This window comes from Ziziphus jujuba, chromosome 8, assembly GCF_031755915.1.
Source record: "Ziziphus jujuba cultivar Dongzao chromosome 8, ASM3175591v1".
Lineage (NCBI taxonomy): Eukaryota > Viridiplantae > Streptophyta > Magnoliopsida > Rosales > Rhamnaceae > Ziziphus > Ziziphus jujuba.
The window spans coordinates 29,375,530-29,388,883 of NC_083386.1; the positions used below are offsets into that span (position 1 = coordinate 29,375,530).

Genomic DNA, 13,354 nt, shown 5'->3' on the forward strand with positions numbered 1-13,354 from the left:
TTATTTTTTAATTTTATTTTATTTGGTAAATAAATAAAATAATAACACAATCTTATATTTCTTTTTGTAAAAATAAACAAAAAATAAATAAATGGGCTCGGGGCAATGACTTCTAGGGTTGTTTATAAAATCATTATAAACATTTAGGGTTTTTGCGTCTCTCTGTACTCTTGGTTTCTTCAGAGGCAGCCGCTGGTCCAGTAGCACAGAGAGAAAGAGAAAGAGAGAGCGAGAAAGAGGTTCAGAAAATGAAGACAATTCTATCATCGGAGACGATGGACATCCCGGAGGGGGTGAAGATCAAGGTTAACGCCAAGATCATTGAGGTCGAAGGTCCCCGAGGTAAGCTTATCCGCAACTTCAAGCACCTCAACCTCGATTTCCAGCTCATCACCGACGAAGAAACCGGCAAACGCAAGCTCAAGATCGAAGCCTGGTTCGGTTCCCGCAAGACCAGCGCCGCCATCCGTACCGCTCTCAGCCACGTCGAGAATCTCATCACCGGCGTCACCAAGGGTTACCGCTACAAAATGAGGTTCGTCTACGCTCACTTTCCCATCAATGCCTCCATCACCAATGGCAACAAGAGCATCGAGATTCGCAACTTTTTGGGTGAAAAGAAGGTTCTTTTCTCTTTTTTTTTACTGATTTTTCTATTAGCTCTTGTTTTGATGTTTTTGGGTTATTTGTATGCTGGATTTGATCTGGGTATCTCATTTTAGTCGTGGTTTTGATTTGAAATTGTTTTTACCTATGTGATTCGGAAATATGGGATTAGTTGGAATCGATGTGTTAGGTGAGTGAGATGAAGTTTTAAATGGGATTTTGAAAACTGTTTGATGTTCAACAGATTACTGTGTAGAATTCTAAATTACTACTCTTGGAATCAGACCATGAAATTTCTTTTCACTGTTTATGCTGCTCGTGATGTGTTTTTATTTTGTGGTTTACTTTGTTTTATTATTATTATGTTCTCTAATAATTTAGTCGCTTTCTGATTAATGTTGAAATTAGTTGACTCATCCTGGTAGGCTAAATGGTTATCCTTAGGGAATGTAGTCGGGCTTGCATATAGAACAGTGTGACCATGAAAAAAGTTCATGGGATTTTGAAAACTGTTTGATATTTAACAGATTACTGTGTAGAATTCTAAATTACTACTCTTGGAATCAGACCATGCATAGATTGAGTTTTCTTTACTACTCTTGGAATCAGACCATGCATAGATTGAGTTTTCTTTTCTCTGTATATGCTGCTCGTGATGTGTTTTTCTTTTGTGGTTTACTTTGTTTTATTATGTTCTCTAATAATGTAAGTAGGAATTACATTTAGTTGCTTTCTGATTAATGTTGAAATTAGTTGACTCATCCTGGTAGGCTAAATGGTTATCCTTAGGGAATGTAGTCGGGCTTGCATATATAACAGTGTGACCATGAAAAAAATTCATCTTTTCTTGGTGAGACTAAAAAACTTGGTATAAGCCTAGGCTGTGATTTTCCTAATTACTTTAATTTTCTTGAATTTTGTGAATAAGATGGTTTTATCAATGACATATAGTATGAATATGCTATGTGTGATGGTCCGCACCTTTGGAATGGCCTAGTGGCATTTTCGTAAATATTTGAAGGTCGGGATCTTCGATCCCGGGCCGTGGGAAGTTCTTAAGAATGTCACTAGGATGGTGCATATCGAATGGCAAGCCAAGATGTGAAGGTTTGCTAGAGAAAACCCCATTATGATTCCTCGCACAAAGTGATATCTATGGGTGCCAGAAAGAAAATGGCTCAATAAGCTCTTTAGGGGGGTGGTCCGTGTTGGCTCTCCACGGCCCCCGGCTCCGGCTTCGAGCTTGGGCTAAGCGAGCTTCCCATGGGCGACGGCAAGCCATGGGGCGGACATAAAGTGCCACGGAGGTGGTCTTATGTCTCCGAGGGACAGGGAGTCCCGAGGACAGTACCGGTTGGCGCTGTGAGCTGGTATTGCGCGTCACTCCGGTGGGCGCGAGGCCATCGGGCTAGCTTGCTGAGCGACATGAGCCATGATGACTATGGGAACCTCATGAGCATACAATTGGTATCAGTTGGGTCGATATATGAACTCGGATAGTGAAAAGGCTGGCCATGACTGGAGAGTCTTGGCGCCGCACGGTCTATTCCGCTGCATAAAATGTAGGACCGTGACACTATGCATACAATTGTTGTAATTAAAGGCATGTTTATTCAAGTGATAATATGAAAACGGTTTAAGTGTAGGGTATCTAGACGTTGATGATAACAAATGTGCATTGTTTATGCTATTTCTGCTTGGTTGATAGATTGATAAATTTACCTTGTTATATTTCATAGATTGCTATTACTTTGGAGTAGTATTGTTACTGTTGATTTCAAGTGCTAAGCTTGGCTCATAATGCTTTGCCTTGTGCTATCAGGTGAGAAAGGTGGATATGCTTGAGGGAGTTACCATTCAACGGTCGGAGAAGGTTAAGGACGAACTTGCTTTGGATGGCAATGATATTGAACTCGTCTCTCGGTCCGCTGCTCTCATAAACCAGGTTTCATTCTTTTCTGTGGTTCTTTATATTCATATTTTATGTAGTGTCACCTAGTAATGGTTCAAATTTATAATCTGATGTTTTCAATTTGTTTTCTGTTTGGACAGAAATGCCATGTCAAGAACAAAGATATCCGGAAGTTCCTTGATGGTATTTATGTTAGCGAGAAGGGTACCATAGTGGAGGAAGAAAATTGATATGCTGTTACGCGAATATTCTTGGTTTTTTGAGAGTTAGTTTATTTTCTTTCTACAAGTTCGTTTGGAATGATAGATAATTTTGTATTGTGGAAGTTATCACAACTTTTTTGTTGGTTAAACTAAACGTGTTTGTCTTTTCCCTATGACTGCTTTCAAATGTTGTAGCATGCTTTACCATTAATTTTACAGACTCGATAATTTGCTCATTGCTGATCATAAACAACTTGGAACACACTAGATAAGTGATTAATTGGTTATTTAAAGGTAAATAAAGTTTTGAGTTAGCATGATGATGGTATAATGAAGAAATAAAACCAGATTTACCGATTGAAGTTCTTAATACTGATGAACTTAAACTTATTGTTTTGACTTCGTCTTCTGTTTTCCCTCATTCCTTTACCTCCATCCAAACAAAAAGAATTAAAATTCCTTAATTACTTTGTTTTGCTGGAAGAATTCATCTTCCTTTTATTCGCCCGAATAAAATAAATAAATAAAAACTTAATACGTAATTAAGCATCAACTATTTTTGTTTGATTCCAATAATGTGATGGAAGAATCGTGAAAGACATGTAAAACCTGGTGGGTAAGAAGAAATCTAAAATTTGATTCTGTGTCATTTTCCATTGGGGTTTTTGGTAAATTAGGTATTGCTTGTCGTATATCTCCACGCCGCTTGAAGCCAAAATGGTGGACCAAAGCCAACTGGTCTGGGAACTGATATGAGCCTCACCATTCTGATAATAATGCCCCAAAAAACATTTTATTAACCCAACTGTATCATAATAAGCACATGCATAGACCCACCTCCATCATTCATAAACGAATATGAGTGTGTTTCTTTCATGCTCATATGTGGACAAACCCGCCGTCTATCATCGTCATCTATCTTAATCATCCTAATATCGTTAGATTTTAAACCAGGAAATGAGTCCATGGAACCAGGAGGTTCTTCTCTGTAGCTTCCTGACATTATATTCTACAAAAACTCACAGAAAGAATTCCTTTTTCTTCTCTCAGATGGATTCCTCTTACTGGTTCATATGCTTAGTATATCTTCTGGCCCTGGTAGAACAACGAAGTCTGGTTTGTTCTTCTTCTGACAAAAAGTCTTCTAGCAATGGACCTCCAATCAACGTGACCAAGCATATCTTCTTCCCAGATTTTAGCTTCAACAACCCCAGGATCCTTGATGATGTTAAACTTCTGGGCAGTGCCATATTCTCAAAATCAAATGCTTCCCTTCAAATCCCCGATGAATCACAGGCCACTGATCTCAGACACCAAGCAGGTAGAGCCATCTATTCCTCTCCCATCCGACTCCTTGACCCTCTTGCTCAAACACCAGCTTCTTTTGAAACAACCTTCTCTTTTCAGTTCAACAATGCATCCATCGGTTTTGCTTCTGCTGATAGATTAACCGCTGGTTATGGGGCACACGGTGGCAGTGGCCTTACCTTCATCATCGTCCCCGACGAGTTCACTGTCGGTAGGCCAGGGCCATGGCTCGCCATGCTTAACGATGCATGTGAGGATGACTACAAATTTGTGGCAGTGGAGTTCGATACTCATCAGAACCCAGAATTTGGAGACCCAAATGATAACCATGTGGGGATCAATCTAGGGACCATTGTTTCCTCCGAAGCAATCAATGCTTCAGATATGGGTATCGTTCTCAGTGATGGTTCAGTTTACCGAGCTTGGATTTCCTATGATGGTCCACGCCGTTGGATGGATATTCGTCTGGGAAGAGAAGAAGCTAAGAAGTATCCATCAAAGGCAATCTTCTCTGGCCCTCTTGACCTCTCACCCTTTCTTAAAGAATATATGTTTGTGGGATTTTCAGCTTCTACAGGGAACTTCACGCAGATTCATAGGGTACTTTCCTGGAACTTCACGTCCAAAAGCCAAGCTTTTCTTCGTGTTCCTTCAAGTGAAACATGTGAGAGTAAGATCACCGTGGATAACAATGGGATCACTCATACAGAAACCCCTAGCAGTTTCTTAATCTTCATTGCAGTGGTTGTACTGGTTTTGGCTGTTATACTGAGTCTCTACTGTAATGGAAAACGAAAAGCTAATGAGAAATCTGATGCAGTTGTATTGCCGGAGAAGAAGCAAAGGCCAAGGCCTCCTAATAAGCCTCACCGCTTCACCGTTTCTGAGATTTCCTCTGCTACTAGAGGTTTCAGTGAGATAGAACTTTTGGGTAGTGATTCGAAAGGAGTTTACTTTAGAGGAAGGATCTCCAATGGTTGTCAAGTGGCTGTGAAACGATTCTCTATCCAGTATTTGAACTCCCAAGGATTAGATAGGCGGAGATTATTGAAGGAAATCGGGGCCATTAGCAGGGTTCGTCACCCGAATTTGGTTCCAATCCGTGGTTGGTGTCAGGATCGCCGCGAAACTATGGTTGTCTATGACTTTTTGCCCAATGGAAGCCTTGATAAATGGCTATTTGGGGTCGGAGTTCTTCCATGGACGCGGCGGTTCAAGGTTGTGAAAGATGTGGCTGAAGCTCTTGCTTTCTTGCATTCTAAGCAACTAGCCCATAAGAACTTGAAAACATCAAGTGTGTTTCTTGATGTTAGTTTCCGAGCAGTCCTTGGCGACTTTGGATTTATACTTTGTGTGGCAGAATCAAAGAGGTTCGAGTCAGCAGTGAGCCAAAGTGCAGATGTGTTTGAATTCGGACTCTTTGTGTTGGAAGTGGTTGCTGGGAGGAGAAGATTGGAGGCAGAAATGGTTGATTTGGATAAGAGGGATTTGTTGGATTTTGCTTGGAGAATGCATGGAAGTGATGAGAAAGTGAAAGTGGTGGATAGGAGAATGGGATCAGTGATGAACTTGGAGCAAGCAATTAGAGTTTTGGAAATTGGGTTGCTTTGCACACTGAATGAGAACAGAGGAAGGCCTTGTATGGAAGAAGTGGTTGAGTTTCTATGCATGGAGAGACCAATTCCTGAGTTGCCGCCGAGTCGACCAGTTGCTTTGTTCCCTTACAACAGCACCACAGGTCTTTGCACTGGCTATTCTTGTTCTCCCTTCAAATGAGTATAGATTCTTGAGGCTTGAGTTTAATCTTTTTCTTTGTAAGATACAGCAAGATTGGAAGCCAAGTGAAAGATCATTCCTTGTTTATAAGGTACATAAGGAATGGAATCCATGAGGAATTTGCATAAATTTTTTGTATATCTTATATCAAACTGTTTGAGAAAATTTAATGTTTAGATTAAGGGTGAGACAAATCCATATATCAAATATCAGCTGGAGTTAAAGAGTTGAGATACCATAATAAGCTTTTGGTGATTTCACACAACCACACAAATGCTTTCTGGCTCCAAAGAGTTTTAGACTTTTGAGCCACCATGTTGAGGAGAAGATATTAATAAAAAGTGGTCCACTGTTCTAATAAGCTTCTACATTTCGTTGCAGCTTTTAAGCATTAAAGGCAACAGCCATTTAGAATAGCTCTCTCTTTCTCTCCTTTTTTTTTTTTTTGGTTGAAACTGAAACAGATAAAATTTGCTGCTAATTAGTTTTGGACTTGTCCTAAGCTGAACACTAACATTTTTTTATAGAAATGTTCTACGTTGATAATCCATCTCAAATACTTTCCTAATTAAACCAAAGGAAAACCAGCAAATTGTCAAACCTCCCAAAATCCATAACTGACTCTCAATCAAAAGTCTTGAACCTTACCTACCAAAGTTAAAGAATCCAATTTTCATCATGAAAATATATGCAGACAAGAATTTGATTATTATAAAAGTATGTAGATCCAAAAATAAATCTTATTTTGTTATGTTTAACAATTATTATTTATGATATTATACTTTTACATTCAAATAAAAATATATCTTTATTAATTTTGATGTAACTATATTTGTAGATATAAAAATATTTAAAATATATTTAATTAAAAAAACTATATATATATATATATGCAAATACTTAATTTATTTGATAAATAAAATAAAATAAAATATTTTATTTATTTTAAATTTATTTCAAAATTATTATCTTATATCATTTTATTAATTGTTTGATAGTTATATTAAAAATTAATTTTATATATATATTTGACTATAAATAAATAAATAATAAATAAATTTAAAAAAATATTTTTGAAATTAATTTTAAAAAAATAATATATTGACACGTAATGCATATATTTTTTCTTTTATATGTTTATATAAACATATAGCATATAAATCACGCGATTAATATACTTCCAAATGCGTAATTATAAAAAAATGAATTGACTTTGATAGCTTATAAAAAACATATATACAATTTAAGAAATTAAAATATTATAACTTAAAACATTAAAAATAATAATAAATAAAAATTTAAACAATTACACGACAGAGGCGTGGGGTGGGGTTTAGGAAAGACCGGAATAGCGGTAAAAAAAACTAATTCTGTAAAAATAAATAAATAAATAAGATAAAAAGAAAAAAGAAAAAAAATTGCGGATCGCTTGCTTGGCAAGATAGAGAAGAAAAAACTTGTGGGAGGGGAAACGACAAAAGTCGTTTTTCAAAAATTGTAATTTAAGGAGCGCATTTTTTTTTAATCATATTTATCCAGTTTTGGAAAATTAAAAATATTTTATTAAACGAATAATTGAAAAACCCAAAACCCTCATCAGAGATAAAAGGAACGCCAAAAACCCAGAGGGAATAAAAAGCAAAGCAAAGAAGAGAGAAATAGAAAGCGGGAGAGAGAGAAAGAGAAGAAGAGTCAAAAGAGAAAAAAAAAAAAAAACCGAGAAATTTCAAAATATCTATGGCAAATCTGTTGAAACCCCATGCTCGAAATACCTTCCAATACCTCAAGCAGCACCATTCCGCCATTGCTACCAGCATCACCACAACCAACACCAGAGCTCTTTCCACTCGTCCTCTGTACTCCGCCAAAGTTGGATCGCTTGCTCCGGCCCCTCACTTCCTCACCGTCCGCAATCTTCGCACCGGTCGCGACTCTAGGTGATTTTTCTGCTTACTTTACTTGCTATAAACTATTCGTTTTTTGTTTTGTTTTTTTTGTGTTTTTTCGTTTTGTTTTCGCGAGTGGGTCAATAAGTTTGAATTTCTTGGTATGATGTTATAGAAACTATGAAATTGCGCCTCCTTTGAATTGGGGTATTCGTATTGTGCCCGAAAAGACTGCTTATGTGGTAGAGCGCTTTGGCAAGTACGTCAAGACCCTTCCATCTGGAATCCACTTTTTGATTCCATTTGTCGATCGGATTGCCTACGTGCATTCGTTGAAAGAGGAGGCCATACCAATTCCTGACCAGTCTGCTATCACTAAGGACAACGTTAGCATTGTGATTGATGGGGTGCTTTATGTCAAGGTAGATGATGGAATATTTTTTGTGGTTTTCTTGGTTGATATGTTCAAGTTTATTTGATTATTTGTTACCTGAGAGAGATTTTCTTTGATGGGTTGATGCAGATTGTGGATCCTAAGTTGGCTTCATATGGGGTTAATAATCCAATTTATGCGGTTATTCAGCTTGCCCAGACTACCATGCGTAGTGAGCTTGGGAAAATCACTCTCGACAAAACATTTGAGGAGAGAGATACCCTCAATGAAAAGATTGTTGTAAGCTTTTTGTTCGTGTTCATTCTTTTCCATGCAATGAATACCATCTGTAGACTTTATATTATTAGTTATGGTTATAGCAGAGAAAGAAACATGGGAATGTAATACATGATATGAGTAGTATTCACCTTTTGGGCTAAAGCTATCTGTCCTTGCATTTTGATGGTTTATAAGACACGGTTAGCTTGTTTGGATTTCACTATCTTTTTGTAGTTTACTCCTTAATTGGCTAATTTAAACATCTTGTTATTTGGGTTAGAAAAGCTTTAACTGTATATGGGCTACTCATTTTACCGTTTAAAAAAAATAATATTTGAAGAATGTTGAAAAGGTATGGCATCATGCTGCAGGAGTCCATCAACAAGGCTGCAAAAGAGTGGGGTCTAGAATGCCTTCGTTATGAAATAAGTAAGCCCCTCTTGGCTAATTTTCTCCTGTAGGCACTGTTATTAAATTCTCTGCTATTTTCTCTAGGGGATATATCTCCTCCTCGTGGAGTGAGGGCAGCTATGGAGTTGCAAGCAGAAGCAGAACGTAAAAGGAGAGCACAAGTTCTTGAGTCGGAAGGTATTAAAGTTTGTTCGTTATTCAATTATTTCTTCAAGGGGTAAATCTGCAATGTGGGTTATGTGGATAGTGTTTCTTCATCTGGAAACTTTCAGGGTAGGTATTTTGGGCTTTTGGATCCCTTTGTAAAATCGATGTCCTTCATCTTTTTGCAGGAGAAAGACAAGCCAATATCAATATTGCTGATGGAAAAAAGAGTTCTGTGATCTTAGCATCAGAAGCTGCAAGGATGGATCAGATTAACAGAGCTAACGGTAAGTTATGATATAGATAAGGGAGTTTGTATGCATTTCTCGACAAGAATTTGTGCTAGTTGATTGTATGTGAACTTTATGCAGCATATTTTTTAGAGGGTGCTTCTAACACTAAGCTGCATGTGACTTTGAGTTTGAGAAGACATCCTGTGGGGGAATGAAAAGCATTTCCTCATCAGAGAAAGGGGAGAATGAGTTTCAATATCTCTTCTTGGTCTTCTTACTAATTACACTGGATTACTTTTATGTTTATGCTCCTTGTTGGGGCAATTCTATCACTTCTCCAACTGACATCTTCATTTCTTCTCTCTTTACAATATATCTTCTCCAGGAGAAGCACAAGCTATTCTTGCCAAAGCAAAAGCAACTGCTGAAGGACTCGCTGTTGTGTCACAGGCTCTCAAGGATACTGGGGGAGTTGAGGTAGGTTTTCGATCCCCTTTACTGTATATTGGGTTACAATAATTTAGGTTCGTTAAAGATTATATGTTGTTCAGAAGGTTTACAGCAACCTTTTCTTTTCTATTTCCTTTGAATTTTACATCATCTCTGCTTATGCATGATATGTATGCTAGGTGCTGCCCATATTTACTGCATAAAGCTGTACCTGTATGATTGGGTTCTTCTGGGAAAAAATAGTTTTGATGATTTTGTTATTCTTCTTTGACAATAATGGCGTATGTGTCAGTTTGTTATGGCTTGTTATAACATAGTTGAATTTGCATCCTAATGCCTGAAGCCTTTTGACTTTGTGGGTATCCTAGCATTTGATATATTTTAGTGGTCCCCCTTGATAAATTCGAAATTTTAATGGCCTTGCAAGTGCTATGGCTGACTATACGGTTAGATCTTTCTCTGAGATGGTTACAATCATATAGTCTTATATTTTGTTCTTTCTCAGTAGGGAATGACAATATAATTCATATATAGATTGTTATGCATGTGAAGTTTTTTTTTTTTTTTTTTTTTTTTTTCCCCTCAAAATGTCTGTTAACTATGTGTAAACTTACTTCCAAATTTTTTGACCCCTTCTAGTCAGAAATTAGGATCTTGACAAACCTATCATACAAGTCCTATAACAAACAATTCCAGCACCACAAATATATTAAACTTCATGCGTCATTGCATAGATCCATCTTTGCTTGCTACCTGATTGGCTAAACTGATATATTGTAATTACAAGCTCTCTCTATCTTGCTTATTTTGATGTGTGGATCTGCAGGAAGTGATCAATATTCTGTTGTTGTAGTGTTCTCTTTCATAACCAGTATATTAAAATGTTCTGCTAAGTACCAATGGACATGAATATATTGATTTTTATTCCATCCTGTGATAGATGTGTGAATGTTTATTGAAAGTTAATGAAAACATTTTTTATGACCAACAATGTATATTCTGAGAGAAACTAACAATGCGGTCTGATTTGCAGGCAGCAAGTTTGAGAATCGCTGAACAATATATGCAAGCCTTCAGTAAAATTGCCAAGGAGGTGAATATCTTCTTTTATTTTTATTTAACATTTTATATGGAATTTTGACACAGTGCTGAATTGATTTAACAGCAATTTCTGCCTATTTGTCCTCCTCTTGTTATTGCAGGGGACTACAATTTTGCTTCCAAGCTCTGTTTCCAATCCCTCCAGCTTAATGGCCGAAGCTCTCGTCATGTACAAAAGCTTGGTTGGCAATGCTTCTGGTAATGTACTTCAAGAAACACCTCTTGGCATAACAGGGGCTGGAAAGGGTGCACACTCTGGAGAAACTGAAGTTAAGAGCACCAAGACAAATAAAGAAGCAAAAGACAGTCATTTTGAAGCAAAAAAGGGTCACTCTGAAGAACCAGAGTTCTCACTGCAGAGTCACAAAAAATTAGAATAGAGTAGGTTTATGCAACCGGATCTCTCACCGATTACCCACAAACATGTTATTGGGTTTTGATATATCTTTTTGTCATCTGAGTCTATTCCTTTGTTAGTTTCCGTAGAGAATGATGAAGATTTATTAAACTTTTTAGACTCTTCTTATTTTGTTATATTCACGGCAGAAGGATAGTATAATCATATGAGTTATATGATTTTTCAGTAACTGAACAAAATCATAATTGAAAATATCTCAGTATAATGACATTTTATTGTGTGTTTTTGCTTGGTTTTGCTTTGTCTTGCTTTTGGGTTGTAAATTGTGAATGGACCCGTCACCATAAAAGACTTATGAAAAAAAAATTTCATACTTAATTATGTATTCATTGATGTGAGTTATAAGTCTCTCGAAGTACAATAAACTGGTTACAAATTTCAGTTTAAAAAAATAAATAAATAAACTGGAAAGAATTTTATACTTATGTATTCTTTGATGTGATGGAAAGAATTTTATACGTAATTATTCTTTGATGCGAGTTATATAAGTTTCTCAAAGTACAATAAACTGGTTACAAGTTTCTTCTAAAAAAACCAAAAATAAACCGGTTACAAAATGCGAGCCTTGTTTGCATTGTCCAGCCCCAACAAAACAAGGAGAAAGAAGGAAAAGAACTTTTTACTTGTCAAATTATAAGATTTGAACTTCTTTTTATTTATTTATTTATTTATTTTTTTTTTTTTTAAATACTTGATAAAATATCATTCTGATTCTCAAAATCTTACAAGAAAATTCTTACGGTCAAGTAGAACTTCATACTCTCATCAATCCACTTCAACAAGTTTTACAACGTGGGTTCTTAAATCTCTAATAAGCATCGTTAAGAAACCTAGTATAAAGGTTAACTTTATAGCCATATTTCCCTTCTGCATCAAACTCTTACTTAAGACTCATAATCAGAATTTCTCAAGAGAACTTCAAGATTATATCCTATCAAAAAGTTGAAAAACCAATGCACCACCCTGTAATACTACTCAACAGCAAATGATTGAAGATCTACAGGCAAATACAAATTGAATCTAAACTTGATTGGTTGAATGTAGCATATCAGCACAAAGGTCTTTATCCTTTGGGGTTTCCAGGGAAGAGTTGCATCAAGGAAGAAAACATCCAATTTAGTGAGACAGAGAACTGAGAAACAGAGATCTTAAGAATATCTTCAATAGAGTTCTAGCATTCAATTTTGGTAAGCTGTACGAATCAGAAAGCAAGCACCTACTAAGATGTTTCATAGGGTATCAAGTCTTCATCTACAACTAAAATGAGCCATTCTTTACACACGGCCTCTTCAATACCTTGATTACCATTTACCACCCAAATGCTTCCATGCTATTTTGCTACCTACTCTTCAGTGTGCAGCCGATGGACCAAAGAGAAACCAAGGAAATCTTTAGTACACACTAAAGAATGCCGATTAAAAATGCTAAGAACCTTCCATAAAAGTGAGTAATGTTTTAATTGAGCTTTTATAAATCATGGCTACAAATGCCACCATGAACTTCAGCTGAACTTGCATAACCTCCATCCAAAATGGAAGACTGCATCAAGAACCAAAACAAACTAAGCAAATGCTAAGCAAAAGCATTCAGATGATATGTTAGGTTATGTGGAGCAGCACTGAGAAGACAGGAAAACCTTTCTATTGCATTCCAATCATTCTGTTCGATGCCTATATTCGACCTTGCGAACAAGAAACTTAGATGCTCACTTGACAACATGAAATTTTCCCTAGAAAATATGATATTCAAGTGAATACATGATTCTTGTTTCCTTACTTGACTAGGATTTATTCCCTTGTTAGTTCCATATTTTTAAATTGGTATATTTTCCGGTTATATTTTTCTTCTCGTAAGTATTCTTTAAAAAGCTAAAAAGGAATCAAGTATTTCCTTCTGCAATCATTTCTATACCTTTCATTATCAAAATCACAACTGACAAAGAAGAGAGGAAAAAAACATTTGAGTTGGGATGCAACGATCAAATCCTATAATGAAAAGACACTGATTTGTAGTAAGACCTAAAACCGATTAAAACTAAAACTTTCAAAATATTGGACAAACCCATAAGAGAAAAACTAAAAGAAAATTAAAATCCTGTTCTTCATCAGCAATGCAAAATATCCTACTTTCCAAGCGGGTTTGGATACCTTTTTCACACCTCTATCTATGGAAACAAATAAGTATTTCAGCTAACTCCATATTGGATTGATCAGATAAAACCTTACAAATTCGATTTCTATTTTTTTTTTTTTTT

General features: G+C 36.3%; 3 protein-coding genes across 3 annotated transcripts; all 3 read left to right on the top strand.

Moving 5' to 3' along the window:
* Positions 1-126: 126 nt before the first annotated feature.
* On the top strand, positions 127-2,957 carry LOC107415002 (large ribosomal subunit protein uL6). The gene is made up of 3 exons (XM_016023246.4): positions 127-623; positions 2,429-2,551; positions 2,659-2,957. The coding sequence occupies exons 1-3, from the start codon at positions 249-251 to the stop codon at positions 2,746-2,748; spliced, it is 588 nt and encodes a 195-aa protein (XP_015878732.1). The 5' UTR covers positions 127-248; the 3' UTR covers positions 2,749-2,957.
* A 357-nt stretch (positions 2,958-3,314) lies between these two features.
* LOC107415000 (probable L-type lectin-domain containing receptor kinase S.7) lies at positions 3,315-6,166 on the top strand. Its single transcript, XM_016023242.4, has one exon. The coding sequence runs from the start codon at positions 3,679-3,681 to the stop codon at positions 5,803-5,805; it is 2,127 nt and encodes a 708-aa protein (XP_015878728.1). The 5' UTR covers positions 3,315-3,678; the 3' UTR covers positions 5,806-6,166.
* Positions 6,167-7,390: 1,224 nt separating this feature from the next.
* Positions 7,391-11,336, top strand: LOC107414923 (uncharacterized). The gene is made up of 9 exons (XM_016023131.4): positions 7,391-7,742; positions 7,867-8,113; positions 8,215-8,364; positions 8,715-8,772; positions 8,839-8,931; positions 9,087-9,185; positions 9,517-9,608; positions 10,615-10,674; positions 10,784-11,336. The coding sequence occupies exons 1-9, from the start codon at positions 7,543-7,545 to the stop codon at positions 11,060-11,062; spliced, it is 1,278 nt and encodes a 425-aa protein (XP_015878617.1). The 5' UTR covers positions 7,391-7,542; the 3' UTR covers positions 11,063-11,336.
* The last annotated feature ends 2,018 nt before the right edge of the window (positions 11,337-13,354 follow it).

Bases quoted from the DNA above. Each gene is read 5' to 3' on its own strand.
- LOC107415002 (XM_016023246.4), top strand. From the start codon at position 249: ATGAAGACAATTCTATCATCGGAGACGATGGACATCCCGGAGGGGGTG. The intron at 624-2,428 runs GTTCTTTTCTCT...TTGTGCTATCAG, and splicing joins ACTTTTTGGGTGAAAAGAAG to GTGAGAAAGGTGGATATGCT. The intron at 2,552-2,658 runs GTTTCATTCTTT...CTGTTTGGACAG, and splicing joins CCGCTGCTCTCATAAACCAG to AAATGCCATGTCAAGAACAA.
- LOC107415000 (XM_016023242.4), top strand. From the start codon at position 3,679: ATGAGTCCATGGAACCAGGAGGTTCTTCTCTGTAGCTTCCTGACATTA.
- LOC107414923 (XM_016023131.4), top strand. From the start codon at position 7,543: ATGGCAAATCTGTTGAAACCCCATGCTCGAAATACCTTCCAATACCTC. The intron at 8,365-8,714 runs GTAAGCTTTTTG...ATCATGCTGCAG, and splicing joins CCCTCAATGAAAAGATTGTT to GAGTCCATCAACAAGGCTGC. The intron at 10,675-10,783 runs GTGAATATCTTC...TTGTTATTGCAG, and splicing joins TCAGTAAAATTGCCAAGGAG to GGGACTACAATTTTGCTTCC.